General features: G+C 40.8%; 1 protein-coding gene across 1 annotated transcript in view; it reads left to right on the top strand.

Annotated features, from left to right (window-relative positions):
• The first annotated feature begins 4,627 nt into the window (after nucleotides 1-4,627).
• DNAH8 (dynein axonemal heavy chain 8) overlaps nucleotides 4,628-17,604 on the top strand; it is a 330,122-nt gene continuing 317,145 nt past the window's right edge. Inside the window, exons 1-4 of the mRNA XM_027127141.1 lie at nucleotides 4,628-5,425; nucleotides 10,077-10,634; nucleotides 10,744-10,878; nucleotides 16,078-16,162. Coding sequence (XP_026982942.1) covers nucleotides 10,122-10,634; nucleotides 10,744-10,878; nucleotides 16,078-16,162 — 733 coding nt within the window. The 5' untranslated portion in view covers nucleotides 4,628-5,425; nucleotides 10,077-10,121. The remainder of the gene's footprint in view (nucleotides 5,426-10,076; nucleotides 10,635-10,743; nucleotides 10,879-16,077; nucleotides 16,163-17,604) is intronic.

A 17,604-nucleotide genomic window follows, 5' to 3' on the forward strand; every position in this document is an offset into this window, starting at 1 on the left:
AAAACTATTTTCTCACTTTAAGCAGCACAGGATAATTAAAACAACTCTGACTTAGCCAGAAACCTAGGTTCAAGTTTTGGTTCCACTGTTTATTAGCTGTAGAAGCTTGGAGTAATTACTGAACCTTCTCTGCGCTTCCTTGCAGGATTTTGGTGAGGATCAAACGAGATTTAAGTTATGGTTTCACTGCTTATCTAAATGTCCATAACTTACAGTGAGTTTTACGTTAATTTTGCTAAGGCACATATTTTAATTGTGTTCATTGGAAAACTTAGTCACCACTGTGTTCTTTGATGATGGGCACATAGTAGATTCTCAATAAATACTTCCTGTTGTTGAAAGACTAAATGATCATGATCACTGTAACCATAATTTAGGAAAGGACTTTATATTAATAAATGAATGGGGAATGAGATTTGACAATGTTTTTAAGTGAATAGGATGGTCTATATAAATTAGCAAAAAGATGGATGGATGTCAGGAATTTGGGTTTCAAGGAGTTGGGCAAAATGGGAATTTATTGGCTCACCCAATCAAACTGAAGCAGGGCAGGGAGGCATCTTGCACCAGGCATCTAGCACCAGGCACCTGGCCACCACCAAGATGTCTCCATCTCTCATCTCAGCTTCTTTCTTCATCTCAGCTTCATTTTGTCAGACATAACTGCTTGAACTTGGACATGGAGATAGACCTTAAAGCTGCTAAACCAAGGAATTGAGGCAATACACTAACCCTCAACACACTGTGCATTACCACTGAATTTTTGCATAGGAAGCCCAGACAAAAGAAATTTGTCTGAAACATTTTATTGAAAAGCCATCCCAAGCTGTGTTTTTCCTCTAACCCCTCTGGTGAACTTCCCAGAATATATGAGATAAACCATGTAAATGGATAGGAAGACTCAATATCATAAAATACTGATTCATTTACAAATTAATACATTAACGTAGTGCAATTCCAATAAAAATCCTGATGGGTTTTTCGCTGAACTGAATAAGTTGATTGTAGATGCTAATTTTAGAGCCCCAAATAGACAAGACACATTTGAAGAATAAATGAGGGGAGTTCCCTGGTGATCTAGTGGTTAGAATTTGGCACTTTCACTGCTGTGGCCCCAGTTCAATCCCTGGTTGGGGAACTGAGATCCCGCAAACTGCACAGCAAGGCCAAAGGAAAAAAGAAAAAAAGTAGGGGAACCTACCCATCCAAGACAGTATAAATCTACAGTAAGACAATGTGGCAATGGCACTGGTATAGATCAATAAATGGGAACTGCGGCAAGCAGCTCTAAAATAGCCCCAATGATCCCCACCCCCTGGTATTTATGCTCTTGTGTTATTCTCTCCCCATAAATATGGATTTAGTGACTCACTTCTAAGGAATAGAATATGGCAGAAGTGATGGGATGTCACTTCTGAGTTAGACTATGTAGAGGCTGTGATTCTTGTCTTGGGATGTCTCTCTTACTTTCTTTTTCTCCAATCTCTCACTCAGAGGGTAAGCAAGCTAAAACGTTGTGAGCAACATATGGAGAGACTCATGTAGCAAGGAACTGATGTCCCCTATCAACAGCCAGTGAGGATCTGAGGCTTGCCAACAGCCACATGAGTGAGCTTGGAAGTGGGTCCTCTCCTAGGAGAACTTTGAGATGACTGCTGCCCCAGTTGACCCCTTAACAAGTTGATCTTGTGAGAACCTTGAGCCAGAACTACCCGGCTAGACCACTCCCAGATTCCTAACCCACAGAAACTATGAGATAATAAATGTTTGTTATTTTTAACTGCTAAGTTTTGGGGTAATTTGTTGTGCAGCAATACACAACTATCACACACATGTACACACATGAAAACTTGATTTAGATCAGAGCTAGTACTGCAGATCATTGGGGAAAGGATGACTTTTTCAATGAATGGTGCTAGGATGCCATCATTTATCTATATGAAAAAAAAAAAAGCAGATTTCTCCATTTCATACCATAAAGAAAAACAGAAGTCCAAGTGTGTATTAAAGATATAAAAGTGAAAAGGTAAAACTTAAACATGTAAAGAATAAAATATCAGAGAATATCTTTATGAATTCATGGTAGGAATTTCTTAGTGAGATGTAAAAGCACAAAATATAAAAGAAAAAATATCTTAACTAAAACACAGCATAAAAAAGTAAAAAGACAAACCACAAAGTGGGAGAAGGTATGGGCAACACACATAGCCAACAAAGGATCAGTATCCATAATATGTAAAAACCCATACAAATCAATGAGGAAAAGGTAACTCAATAGAAAAAATGGCAAAAGAGAAAAATAGGCAGTTTACAAAAGAGGAAACACAAGTAACTAATAGGCACATGAAAAAATGCTCTAACTTACTGGAAAACAGGGAAATGCAATTTAATATAAAAATGAGGTTCCCTTCATACCCTTCAGACTGACAAAAATTTTTAAATTCATAGTGTATCAGTATCAAGTGTTGGTGTGAATGAGGAACAGTGTTTGCTGGTGGAAACCTAAATTATTATAAACACTTTGGAAAATAATTTGACAGTATTTAAGTAAGGTTAAATACAGTACATCCTACTAAGTACATATCCAGAGGACTATTATGCCTACACTCTAAGTATTAGAGACAAAGTTTGAATAGAAAAAAAGATTGATAAAACCTAAATGTCCAACTGTGAGAAAATAAATTGTGTTATTTTCACAGTGGACTAATATACATAAGTGAAAATGAATGAATCTGAGGAACATATTCCAACAGTGATAAACCTCACAAATAGAAATGAAATAATTAAAAGTTGCAGAAGAATTCATACGACCAATACAACTTTTAAAAAAGTTTTAAACTCTGTAAGAATATAATGTATTGCTTAGGGCTAAATATACATCCAGTAATGGCATCAGGAAGTACCTGGGAAAAACAACCCCAAATTCAAGAACATGATTTGCTCGAAGCAACAATGGAAAAAGCCAAAGGGGAGGGATATACTGGGGATTTAAATGTTCTGACGTTTCATAACTTAAGCTGGATGTTGAGTAAATGGATAGTTGTATTATTCTTTATACCTCTCTGTATCTCTTAAATATATATAATATACTTTTTAAAAGCTTAAAAGTAATAAGCACCACATAGAGAAACAAAAGAAAAGGCAGCAATAGTCGGGAAGGAATAGTTTAGAATAGTCACTATTTTAGAAGACACAAATTCCAAATAGAGTTTAGAATTGTTTCCTTTTTGGTAGAAGGGATATTAGTTTCTTTGAGCTGATGTAACAAATCATCAAAAACTTGGTGGTTTAAAACAACAAAAATTTATTCTCTCACAATTCTGGAAGCTAGAAGTGTGAAATCAAGTTGTTGGCAGGACTATACTCTCTCTAAAGGCTCTAGGGGAGAATCCTTCCTTGCCTCTTCCATCTTTTGTTGGCTCCATGTGTTCCTTGGTTTGTGGCAGTATAACTGCAATCTCTGCCTGGGTCTTCATATGGCCCCCTTCCCTGTGTCTGAAATCTCTCTCCTCTTTCTCTTCTAAGGACACCAGTCATAGGATTAAGGGCCCACTGTAGATCCAGGGTGATCTCACCTTGAGATCCTTAAGTTTACCTGCAAAGACACTATTTCCAAACAATGTCACATTTACAGACAGGTACCAGGAAACAACAGACTTGGACTTATTTTAGGGGGACACAATTCAACCCACTGCAAGGTGAACATACCTGTTTTGTTTTTTGTTCTGTTTTGTATGTTAGTAAAATTAAGATTAGGAAATCTACTGAGAGTATGTTTAAAATACTTTTATGGTAGAGTTAATTTTCCTTAATGAACTTTGTTTTATTAGTTGCTTAGGTCTCTATTGTCAGGTTTTTTTTTTTTCAAACTAAATAGGATGGACAACTAAATAGGGTATAGGTATGCTGTTTCAGCCATAAAAAAAAGCTCAAAGAATGAACTGTGGGTAGTTACTCAATATTTATATATATTTCATATATATTTTACTTGAATGGCTGGCTACTTAAATTGTTATTTGATAATAAGATCATGTGGCTATGTTAGGACAATTATAACAACAAATATTGATAATCTGTGTACTTTAATTGCACATTCCCTACAACATTTAGACATTTCCAGTGGGTTGTCTTGATGTTTTTATTTCTGTCCATAGTATCATCTTTCAGTCAATGAGTCTTGAAACCAAACAGCACGGAGTTATAGATTTTTGGAACAAGAAGGAAACTTAGAGATCATCTTATCTCCTGCATTTTATTTTATAAATGAGGACACCCAGGACTACAGCATGTTCACAATCTGAGTTTCAGAACTAATTGAGTTACTGGGTAGCGCAGAATATATATATATATATATATATATATATATGTATATATATAAACACCTAATTAAAATGGAGACCCATCACACCTCGTCAAGGGTAAACGCAGAAATGTACTGGAGGGCTTCCCTGGTGGCGCAGGGGTTGAGAGTCGGCCTGCCAATGCAGGCGACACGCTTCGTGCCCCGATCTGGGAAGATCCCACATTCCGCGGAGCGGCTACGCCCGTGAACCATGGCCGCTGAGCCTGCGCGTCCGGAGCCTGTGCTCCGCAACGGGAGAAGCCACAACAGTGAGAGACCTGCGTACCGCAAAAAAAAAAGTACTGGAAAGGGCGGAGGGGGATTGTAAACTTTGAAAAGTAGTCCATTTTTTTCCGTCCTTCTACTCTCTATATTACCAGTCATAGGTTTCTGAGCAAACAAATTCAAAAGAAAACATTTAATGTTCTCTAGTGAGACACGAAGTAACTTCAGAAAACGTAAAGGTTATAGAAAACGCTATTTTATATATCAAGACATTTCCGTACCAATCCCCTCAAAGCCTACCTTGGAATCCTCCCAAGTCCCCACCCCCTGAAATATTCCATCTCTAGGCAGCTGCTCCTTCCGCGGGGCCCCTAAACAGTGTTTCACTTCTCAGGATCGTGGGGTGATTGTCCCGGCCCGCGAGCGCGCGGGGGGCGGCACGAGGTGGGGAAAGCCCGCGTCCCAGCGCCCCGCGCCCCGCAGGGAGCAGAGCCCGGCGGAGCCCGCGCTACGCGCCGGGGAGCGAGCTGGCCTCGGACTCCCAACGGCCGAGCCTCGGTGGCCGCGGAGACCAAGCAGGAGCAGCTCCCGGGGCTGCGCGGCCGCTCGGGGTCGCCAGGCTGAGCTGAGTGGCTGGTGAGTGCGCCTCGGAGACCCGCGCAGAGCCGGATTCCCAGCCCCGCTGAGGTCCGGCCTACTTGCCTCCCTCTGCCCCCCAGCTCCCCGCTAATGCCCCCAAGCTGTCCAGTTCCCACCCGACTACAACCCGCAGCTAGCCCCTGCCCTTGGTGAATCCCAGTCTCTTCGTTGGACGTCTGACAGACTCCACACCCCTCTCCCCCTTTTAAGGATTCAAAAGTAAGACAAACAGAAGGCCTAGCCATTCAGGCTTATCTTCTGCTCCTCGCTCCTCCTCACTCCCCTACACCCCGAAATCTCATCACTAAATTTGCCACTTCTTCTAAGCAATCTAAGCCTTTCCCTGCTTTCTTGCTAGGAGAGTCCCCTCTCCCGTCCTCTCCTGACAGCTCTTCAGACCCAAGTCAAATGTCATCATCTCTGTCGTTTTTTTCCAGAAGTTTCTTTCCCTTCTAGTCTCTTTCAGCCCTTCGTTCATTCACCTTTTCTTGACGTTGACCACCCTGTGTGTGTTTAACAGTCTGTCCTCTCCCCCCCTCCGTTTGTGCGTTTTGCTTTGGAGGGGCTTCTCGGTTGTGTATGTCATCACAGCGGCCAAGCACACAGAGACCCCTTAGTCATCATGAAGGGATAGGGGTACAGAGATGGGCACAAGAGAAAGGGGTGTGGTTGAAATGGCAACTTGCTCCTGGAAATGACTAGGAATGATTTTGTGGACGTCCAATGAACCTCCAAAATTGAACTTAAAGAGAAGGGGTGGTGGGAATTTAAAATGATTGCATTTGGCAGCAAGTTGTCTGGGGAGGACACGGGGAGGAGGAGAAGACGAAAAGGTGTTTATCCTGCATCCCCTCTGTGCTCTTATAGCCAGCAAAGCGTGAATACTTGGAGTAAAGACCCGCCCCTTCGTTGCCGAAGTAATCTTGTTAAATTCTAAAATTCAGAGGGAAATTTAGCTTCTAAATTTTAAGTCCTAAGATACATAGGAGAAAAATATAAACACATATTGTGTGTTATTGTATAAACACATATTATACGAGTAAAACATGCACATGATTATAATTTTTTAAAAACCATAAAGTTATCAAATTGAAAAGTACAGCTCTTCCTCTGCTTCTCTTATCTGGCCTTTTTTACTCAAGGTAATCATTGTTCATAATTCATTGTGTATCTTTCCTGGAAAGCTTCTAATGCATTTTATTAAATCTAAACTGTTACTGATTATAATTTTATACAATTACATAGATGGAAACTACATATTATATGTAACAGCATAAAGAAAAAGATGTGAGGAAAGGAAAAAAGGTTGCCAGTTAAACCTTCTTAAAAGTGTGCATCTTAGAATAGGTGAAATACCATGTATATGCCTACATACACTTTAAAAAATTTATACAGCTTGATATACAATGCACTGTACTACCTTGGTTTTTTCTCCATGTAACAATATGTGATTGAGACGTTTCTATATCTGTATATATAGCTTTACCTCATTATTTTTATTGCTAATGTTAAATTAAAATTTTATTGAACAGTGTACTACGGTACAATTAATGCATCCTTTATTAAGGAACATTTTGGTTGTTTCCAGGAAGTGTATTTGTTTACTTGCTTCTTTTTGCTGTTGCAAACATGTTGCATATATGCAAACATGTGAATGTGTATATATAGTAAGCTAATTTATATTTACTAAAAATTTTTCCATTTCAACTATGTAATCTATTAAAATTTTTGCTACAGTTTTTAGGAATTCTTCTATATAAAACAGCTGTGTACATTTTCTAAGTTACAGTTAAATAATTGCATCAGTCTTTGGGAGTGGTAAACTGACATTTTATATTTAGAGTTCATTACATGCCAACTATGATTTGACATTTGAAAACAATGTAGGAAAAGCATCTCAAATGATTTCATCAGAGGAAGAATTCTATAGCTTCCTTAAGCAAAATCTCCCCAAAATGGCAGTAGTAATTTATTTATTTTGAGAGTCTGAGGTATATGATTTACTTTAAAAATGTAAACTGTAACAAATTATTTAGAAATTACTTGTTTCTCAGTCATGATAGCAATTAAAACCTTATCATTTTCCGTATTGTCGGTGTGTACAGACTACTGACCATAAAGACTCTTTATGTTCACAAAATAAGAGCTTATCCTGTCCTTAGCGTGAGATATATATGTCAGCACTCAATTCACAGAGCACAAATTGAACTCTTTACATAAAACATATATTCCGAGAGGAGTATTCTAATAAGTTTTAGAAATTAAATGCTGTTTCCCCCACCACCACCCCCTTATACAGCTTCACATAAATCCCAAGGAAACTGAGGTAAGGAGACACACATAGAGGTGGAAAGTATATATATATTATATTTAAATATGTTTACCTGAATTGAGGCTATCGACTATGTTTATTATATCACCATGGGAGCAGAGTAACTCACAATGACCTCTTTCAGTGTATTTTATTATAAACTTGGGGAATTCTTGATTAGGAGGGAGAGGATTTCCGGGTTTTTTTCTTCTCTTTACACTGTATTTGTCTTATTTTCAGCTTTCTTTCCTTCTTTTTCCCATTCCTTTTTACTTGCTTTCAATTTTCCTTCTTTAAGCCTATCGATTCAGCCTGACCTTAGTCATAGATTTTGTTTAACCGAACTGATGTTATTCAGGACTACCTAAGCTTTTTTAGCTTTTAATATCCTTTCATTGCAAGATTACAAAGAGCTAGGTGAACAAGGGGGCAAAACTAAATAGGGCCGTGATGTGACATGCTCTGAAGTTTAGAAAGATCAATTGGGTGTGCAGTTGGATAAGATCTGTGACTCTGCTGGATCTTAGTTTCATTATCAGTAAAAAGGGAGAGTTAAGGTAGGTGATTTCTGAGGTTTATTTTCTAGTTCTGAAATGATGTGCCATGAATCTTAACTATCTGGAATCTCCATGGAATTAATTGTGTTGGGTAATAACATTTTCTGAAAATTTAATCTGTGCCAGTACTTAAGAAATAGTTGTCATTTTTAGATGGAAAACTCATTAAGATTTATTGTATACTTCCTTGATTTCTTAAACAAAATGTCATGATTCAACTTTAGTCTTTCCTTGATGGCTTAAATAATAGTGGCTCTATACTGGCTTAAATAACTGTGTGTCTCTAGAAAGAGCATTTATTGCTTATGGAGAAGCTCTCCGGCCCTACTGAGCTCAGTCAGTACATGTGTTTCACCATTTATTGAAATTAAAGTAAATTTTGCTTTCGTTTCAGAAACCAGACAACAATGCCTGTTGATATCCTTTGAGAGAAGGCACGATTCTCTTACGGAGTAAAGTAAATTGTTTGGCAGAATTCAAAAGCATAAATTTGAGCAGAGTGACAGGTAGTTGATAGGACTTCACTAATGTGTATCATCATAATTGTTCTTGAGTTACTATAGATGGCACAACCAACTCCTCTAGGCCAGTTTCAAGTGTAAGAATGTAATGCACACACAACTCCTGGGTATTGTAGATCTTTATTGTGCCCAATAATAACTCAAGAGACATTTAATTAGTTACTATCCAAGCAAATTTTCTCTTGTGTGAAAAAGCTAGACATTAGATTGTGGCCAAGAGTCAAAGACAAAAACCAGGATCTATAAAAGACAGAGGAGAGAGGGATGAGAAAATAAATACTTCAGACAGTTTGAGAACATTGGTCCTTGTTTGACATCTTGGGTGTGGGTAGGTAAACTGGTTAGCTGGCAGCTAAAAGGTCAGTTTGGGTCTTTCTTTTCTTGAATAGGCCAACCTTAGCATATCAAAGAAAACAATTTCAGCTGTTTATGGGTCCTTTGGAAAACCTGGTGAGGGCAGATGTCAGGTGCAGGTTACAGGCTATCTCTGTCTGATGGAGGGCTGCTGGTGTCCCTTTCATACGAAGCACCGTCTTACTTAGGCCAGGTCTGCACCAGTGTCCTCAGAATTTCTCACTAGAAAGCCTCTTTATCTTCTTCTTTTGGACTGTCTGCTTTGGAATTTGTTCTTTTGTTCTTCAGATATTTACTGTTATACTGGTTTCTGGATCTTAGCCATATCCCAAACTCCTATTTATTTTGATGGAGGCTTGATTACTGTCCTAAATATGATTTTTTTTTCTGTAAGTAACATTTTGTCCCATTCCGCTGGTGCCCCCTAATTTTCCTTGTTATGTGCTCATGATAACTTCCACACTCCTTTATAATTGGAGCTTTTCTGATTGGGTAGGTTGGATTTATACTTTATATGATACCGTTGCTTCAGTAAATAGTCACAATCACATTTTAGCATGGATTTTATGTTTGGACTTGGGATATTCATTTTGGCTTCCAAGAGTATGTTTTATGCTTTTTGGGTGGTCCTGGTTATGCTCATATAGATGAGATGGCTGGACAGTTGAGTGTCTGATTGGTGAATTGTAGAGTAGCAGAGTTCCCCCAAGCAAGGAACATTTCAGTCCATGTAGTTCTTTGCTTGATCTCTTGGATAAGTATCCTGGTGTTGATCACCAGTTGGTCCTGGAGTACAGTCGCTCTCAATCTTTTTTCAGCCCTTTTTCCATACCTGAGGACAGGTGTCCTCCCATCAATTGCAGTGGTTACTTATAGTTTGAAAAAGACCCTAGAGGTGTGTAGGTGTAGGTGTGTGTGTGTGTGTGTGTGTGTGTGTGTGTGTGCGCGCGCGCTGTCCCACTTTAAAAAAAATTTTCTCTCTAGCCCTATAAACTTAGTTTCTTTAGATAATGCAGTATGAGAGAAACAGATAATTTTGCTACCTGTCTAGCTTCAATGGGAGGGATAAATTAATACATCATACTCAATTTATTGAACAATTTAAAAAAAAATTTTTATAATCCTAGGTTTTGAAGTTTTAAGGTGCTCTGCAGGTGGAAGGAGTGGATAACATGAGCGCTGAAGAAGGTGACCCACCCCCTCCGGAAGAAGAAGCCCCGTCCTCTTCGGGAGAGGCAGCACCTCCTAGCTCAGAAGATGTTGCCCCTCCGGATCCAGGAGATGAGGCTCCCCCGCCTCCGGAAGAAGAGGCTCCTCCTCCTTCCAGTGAAGAGGCCCCAGGAGATGAGGCTCCCCCACCTCCGGAAGAAGAGGCTCCTCCTCCTTCCAGTGAAGAGGCCCCTCCCCTCCCAGTAGAGGCATCTGCAGAAGATACTGTCTCTCTTTCCCAAAAAGGTCCTACTTCCTCTTTAAGTGATTATATGAATCACATTCCTTCTGATGAAAGGATAGTTATGCCAGATGAAGATGACCCAGATCTGAGAAGGGTTCGACCTAGGCCTGCGCCACGATTGGTTCAACCAGTGCCTTCTGAGGTGCTCTCTCAGTCTTCCCGCAGATCATCCAAATATCTCCGAAGTATGAGTGGCGTTACAAATCTACAGGAAACATTGAAAGAGAGACAGGTTTTGCTTATAATACCGTTTTTATTAAGTGTCGCTTTTATCTGAAATGAAATATTTTGGTGATTTTTCTTCATAATTACAATTTTTACACATGGTTTTCATTCTTTAGGCAAGATTCAGAGATGCAAGGGAAAACCGAAAAATGAAAATTGACCCTTCATACAAATATATATTTGAAATTCTATCAGCAAAGCTTGGCCTGGACATAACAACTGTTGAAGAATTAATTTTGGATTGCCCATCTGTAAGTTTAAGTCTTATTATTTTTTAATTACTCTTTGAGAAGTGATTGGTTGAAGAAACTTGAATCGTTGTGAACAACAAAACATTTAGAAAGAGAAGGTTGGGATTTAACTGAATAGAGAAGAAGCTTTATTTTACATAGTTATAGCCAGTTGGATGATATTTCTAGTTTGGCCTACTATTGTGGAGGAAGGGAAAAAAAGAGTTGGCAACTAGAATTGAGCTAAGATTCTAACTCAAAATGGCTTCAGAAGTTAGAGGGATAGTCAAGCACAGGTAGAGTGATATTTTAAAAGTACGGGTTATATAAACTACGCGTGCAAATCATTTGGATAGAAAAACAAATAGAGAAAATATTTCTATTCTGCAGAAATAGAGCTAGGGAACAGTGACTACTGCATGAATATAGTCGAAAACAACGAGGTGATTATCGTGCGTCTCTGCGTGCCAGGGAGAGCCCTGGATTATGCCTACTTTTCTAGCATAATTATTAACAGTTCCTCCTTTCACTCCTAAAAGGGTCCCAGATTTGGATGATGAATTTATATGGTCACCTTAATTATAGTAATATATGATAAACTGTGACTTTGATAGCAGCTCCTGGAAGCACTGTCATAGCTTCCTTATAGCTCAGGTTCTAAATTTTCAACAAAATTACTCTTAGCTGCTTGAGTTTTTGTCAAGTCTAGGAGTGACCTGGGCTGGAGCTTCTACAAGACCCGTGAGCAGGTACATGCTGGTGGTGAGCTGATTGTCCCACTGAATGCAAGGGTGAGAGAGTTGCAATGGGGGCGGCATTGTGGTGAGGTTGCCATTATCAGGGTCCATACTCCCTGTTCTTGCCCAGTGAACTTGGGCAAAACTCTTTAGCTTGCTCTAGGCGCGAAGAGTCTGTGGAATGTTTCCTAAAAGAGCCTCTCCCTTGCTCGATGCAGTATGTTACCAAGTTCTGGAAGTTGTCTGCCCTTCATTTCTTCCAGGACCCTTGTAAAGCTTTAGAACTGGCAGGCCCCTGACAGTTGAATGGGATTGATCATTTTCTTGTTCCCTTAGTGTGTTACAGTGACATGGGCATGTGATTGATGCAGAGAGATCAATAGCTCTGAGCTATTTTAATGGCAAAGGATAGACAACCTTGGAGATGTGTACATAAAACAAGAGGTGCCACAGCAAGCGACTGGAAGTAGGATGGTTTCCCGGGTCACCAGAGTTCCCTGTGGGAGTGTGCGTGTGGCTAAGGAGGGCTTCACGGGCATGCGGGCTGTTAGTTGAGTAGGCCCTTGTGCTGAAGGGCCCTACCCTTGGATAAATGATCTCCTGTTGCCATCTTAAAATTATTAATAATTTCTAAACAAGTGGTTCTGAATTTTCAGTTTTCACTGGGCCTCACGAATTCTGTAACCTGCCCGGGCTATGGATGGTACCACCCAATGGCAGCAGGATTCTCTTTGCCACTCTCAATTGTTTTTGTTTGTTTGTATTGTTTTTTCATTTGTTTTCATCTCTCCTGGCCTCCCTTCTCTATTTTGGCTCCTCTGGTGACTCTGGTTATGTGTCTGCCTATTCTCTAGGTAGAAGAAAGTGATGCAAAACAACCTTGCACACATCACTGAGCAGATGACCAAGAGAGGAAGGGAAGGCCAATTTCTAAAAAATGTGATTCTCAGTAGGCCCAGGCAGGCTTCAAGCCTGTCCCAAGGACCATTCCTGTGCTTGGTTAGGGAAGAAACTATATAGGTAATCAACATTGTTGCACCTGAAAATTTCAAGGCCACATATTTGGGTAACTTCACAATTGGAATCCCACTAGCTCTGCAAAAGATTTAGGCATAGACGTGGGGACTGGGCAGTGCCTTCAGTGGAAGACTGCTGCCAGGACTAAGTTGGGGAGATGAGTATCTACAGAGGTGATATTATCACCCTTAAGTATTTGCCACCTGGTTTTCTGGGCTGGCATTCTCTACTTGGAGGAAGTCTCTCTCACTGGTTAACATGCTGCCCAGGAAGTGGGAGTGCCCAATGCTTGCAAACCCTTCCATTTGTCATTCCTGGGGCGTGTCTTGGACTTTGGGTCTTTGTGGTTAGCTTCTTCCTTTAAGGCTCTCATAGACCAGGCCAGACACTGCTTAGGCTGCAAGGAATGGGAAATCTAGGTTTAAGGGAAGAGTCAAGCCAGGAAAGGTGTTTCCTTAAGAGTTGCTGGTGAATTGCAAAGCCACAGTGGAGGGAAGATAGTAAGTACATCTAGGATGGAAACCAATGTCAAAATCTGGGAGAGATTAGAGTGCTCATTTGATTACATGGACAGAGCAAGAACATGTAGTAAATTGGCATCGCGATTAGTGGATGGGTGAGTAAGAAGTTGGAGCAAGAGGTGGTATGTTTTGTTGTGGTTGTTTAGGTAACTGGGTGTATGGAAAAGTTTTTCTTTTATGTGAGGCCTGTTGCGCAATCCAGAGTGAAAACAGTTCATTAAAGGCTCCGCAAAAGGGTAGACAGTAGCAGAGGTGGTGGTTATTTTGTTTGCCTTCAGATCCATTCCCGACTGTGCTCCACCCTGCTCTGTGGCCTGGAAGGCTGACCTCTCTGGAATCTACCACATGGGCTCCCTTATCCTCTGGTTTCCACGTGGCTCGGCTTCTGGGAGCCACCAGCAGGAGATTGGAGGGCAGAAGAGAAAGAAGCCTGATCCCTCCCCACTTGGCCACGTTTCTGCCAGTGTCCTCCCGAACAGTCCCTTTCCCCCAGCTCCAGCTCTCAGCCTGCTTCCCGCTACCCCATTCCCCCCAACGCCCTCCCTTCCAGGCCTCGAGGTGGTACTGGTTTTCCTCTGTTGCTAGTCCTGTGTTGCTGCTAGTGCCACAGCTTCCCTTACCCTGTTCTGGCCTCTAGAAGTAGCCTCTTTAGGTTTCTTCAGAGCCTCTTTGTTACGACTCCTTTGCTTGCCAGGACCCTAACCAATACAGAGGTTTCTGCCGCATTGGCATTCAAGCTTTTGCTACTTCGTGTGTTCCTGCTACTTTCATTCAGCGCTGCTCATGATAGTCACAGACATTACTTTCCTGGCTTACATGATAGTGTTTTCCAAAGTCAAGACAGCAGCAGCACAGTTCTGTGGAAAGAGAGCAGATCTGGAGTTCCAGGTTCTGCACTTGTGGGTATGTGTCTTTGGGTCCTTCACTCAAATTCTTTTTATTTTTATTTATTTTTAATTTATTATTATTATTATTATTTTGGCTGGGCTGCACAGCACATGGGATCTTAGTTCCCTGACCAGGGATCAAACCTGTGCCCCCTCCCTGCAATGGAAGCGCAGAGTCTTAACCACTGGACCACCAGGGAAGTCCTCAAATTCTTTTTATTTATTTATTTATTTATGGCTGTGTTGGGTCTTCGTTGCTGCGTGGGCTTTCTCTAGTTGCAGCGAGTGGGGGTTACTCTTCGTTGTGGTGCGCGGGCTTCTCATTGCAGTGGCTTCTCTTCTTGCAGATCACAGGCTCTCGGCACGCGGGCTTCCGTAGTTGTGGCATGTGGGCTCAGTGGTTGTGGCTCACAGGCTCTAGAGCACAGGCTCAGCAGTTGTGGCGTACGGGCTTAGTTGCTCCACGGCATGTGGGGGTCTTCTTGGACCAGGGCTCGAAACCGTGTCCCCTGCATTGAGAAGCAGATTCTTAACCATTGCACCACCAGGGAAGTCCCCTCAAATTCTTTTTAGCTTTAATTTTCTTTTCTGCAAGAGGGGCATAATAATGCCACCTTACCTAGTGCAACGTTGTGGTGAAACTCAGATGAAGCATTTGTAAAGTATTACGTATTATAAGTGAATTTTTAACCGCAGTCATGATTTCGGCCCACGACGGTTTTCACTCTGCTGGCCTCAAGAGTACAACATGTCTAAAAGACAAGAATTCATTACGTTTGATATTGAATTTTTTTTTTAATCACAGTCATGCGGTCTACTTTTGAGAGTTTGGATGCATTCAAAGCTGATGGGTCATAGAAGTCACATACAGCATGAAAGTGTGGAACTGGGCAAGAATAGCTATGCTGACAGCTTCTGTATCTTTTACATGGTTAATTATGCAAGAGAGCCAAGTTTACGTGTGAGATGGAAGAGTAGAAAATGAAGGGCTAGAATTTTGCTCATCTCCGTGGCTCCATTTCATCTCCCAGGGTGGTGGTTCCCAAACGTGGTCCCAGGACCAGCAGCAGCATCACCTGGAACTTTTTAAAAATGCAAATCCTCGGGTCCAGCGTTCTTTATTTTTAAGACGTCCCCTCGTTGCTTCTCTGATGCACACAAAAGTTTGAGAACCATTGTCCAAGGGAGGCTTTGCCAGACCTGAGATACTTCCTACAGGAATAGGTCAGTAAGTGAAGAGAAACCCACTGCCCAGGAAAGACACTTATGTATGAAATCAGTGGGACTAGGTGAAGGGGGGTCAGTAAACTTTTGTGTTTCCCTAATGATGTGTGAGAGTTTTTGTTTATGTGACCTAGATGTCTACTTACTAAGATAATTATACTGACTCATAAGTAATTAAATTCATGCTCATAAATATGGAAGACATTATATTAATTTGTTTTTATATTAGTTTGGCTACAATATAGGTCAAATTATAATTGCTGAAAATATAATTACTCAAATAATTGGTCAAACAAAACAGTTAGTTAATAAGTTTTACTGTCCCACAAATCAACTTTTAAGAATAGTTTCTCTTGGGAATTCCCTGGTTAGGACTCCGTGCTTTCACTGCCAAGGGCGCAGGTTCAATCCCTGGTCAGGGAACTAAGATCCTGCAAGCCACCCAGTGCAGCCAAAAAAAAAGAGTAGTTTCTCTTAACTATAATTCTTTACATTTACCTCCAGTTGGACTCACCTATTTACCCCTATAAGATGCTGTGAGGCAGGGTTAGGTAAGTGGAGGCCCACTTATATATGTAGATAAGTAATGGAGGTTTGGAAATAGAATTCACCCTATATTCCATGATAATTTTGGAGTTAAATTAGTTCGGATTCTAATGCTGCCTCTGATGTACCTGCTTCTGTGTACCTTGAATAAACTCTTTTAGCTTCATTTTCTTTATTTACAAAACTATGAGGACTAAGGTATGTAAAATGCCTAGCACAGGGCTTGGTTCATTTTATTGTAGTTTCTTAGTCATTTTATTGATTATCATTTTCTCTTTTGTTTAACAGCTGGAAGCATTTACTCTTTTTTTTATGAAAGATGGTTGTAAGACATTGAAGTTTTTGTACCAAGAAGGAGATGTACCTGGTCTTGGTAAGGATGTTTTGCAAGGGTAATGTGCCAGCTATTCATGAATGAATGTTAAAGTGCAGCATATCTTTTCTCTTATACATAGACAATCCTATATTTATAAAGAAAATTTACCAGGAGCTTACAAGATTGCTATAATGATTGAAGAAGAAAGCATCCTTATAGAAGTCATTGACCTATCCTGGGAATACACATTTTCACTAGAATTTAATTGCCTTTTCCTTGAAACAGGTAGAGCTATTTTGTACACGTGTTGTCAGATGACTAGAAATAGTCATGAAACCACCCGAAAGCACAGCAGTCACTCCCTGTGGTCCTGGGTCAGCATCTTGTGTTTGCTGCAGCTGGCAGGGGAATATCTGGCTTTCTCTACTTTTCACGTTATTCCAAAAAGAATTGATACTTTACCAGGTCATTGAACTTTTGTCTTAATAACTAGGTACACAGATCATCCTTTGGTTTTAGACTACTTATCTTATAAATCTTGTGGATTTTACCGTGTCCCCTCTGTTGGTTCTTTCTTGCTTTCCTCCTCTGCTGCCTTTTTTTTTTTTTTTTTTGCGGTACGCGGGCCTCTCACTGCTGTGGCCTCTCCCGTTGCGGAGCACAGGCTCCGGACGTGCAGGCTCAGCGGCCATGGCTCACAGGCCCAGCCGCGCCTCAGCATGTGGGATCTTCGCGGACCGGGGCACAAACCTGCCTCCCCTGCATCGGCAGGCGGACTCTCAACCACTGCACCACCAGGGAAGCCCCCTCCTGTGCTGCCTTTAAGCTTAGGCTCCTATCTCATGCCTGCCCCAGTTTTCCAGATTGAAAACCAGTATCTCTGTTACCAGATTTCCTCTCTGAAATCCATACTACTTATTCCTGCCAAGTAAATCTTTCATTGTCCTGTTGTTGGATTGAGTCCAAACTCTTCATTTATTCTACTAAGGCCTGTCATAACCTGGACACACAGTACTTGTTTAGTCTGATCTCCTATTCTGCCAAACATGAACTTGCTGCTCTCTCTAAGCCAGTCTTCATGGTTGTCTGTCCACACCAGTCATTTCTGTGCCCTTTTCTCCACCCTCCTAAGTGTCTCCACCCAGCCAAATCCTACCCCTCCTCCGGATTGCCTCAGGCATTCTCTTTACTTCAGAGCTTTCTCAGAGTGTTCCAAACCACATCCATCACTATCCTCCAAACGCCTGTCTCTTTTAAAGTTTGCATTGTAAAATACACCACTTGATCATGTTCTTCTGTTTTCATCTAATTGTTTAATATATATGTCTTTCTTCACCAACAAAATATGTAGACTCATGATTAGTGACTATGTCTGCTCTATTGATCTTCTGTCTCTCACAGTTCTTATGCTGAGACATTATTGTAAGGTCCACATTTTAATAATTCATTAAAAATTAAAACAATAGGGGCTTCCCTGGTGGCGCAGCGGTTGAGAGTCC

The sequence above is a fragment of the Aethalodelphis obliquidens genome, unplaced genomic scaffold, assembly GCF_003676395.1.
Source record: "Aethalodelphis obliquidens isolate GAN/ISIS:26980383/991018 unplaced genomic scaffold, ASM367639v1 scaffold31, whole genome shotgun sequence".
Classification (NCBI taxonomy): Eukaryota; Metazoa; Chordata; class Mammalia; order Artiodactyla; family Delphinidae; genus Aethalodelphis; species Aethalodelphis obliquidens.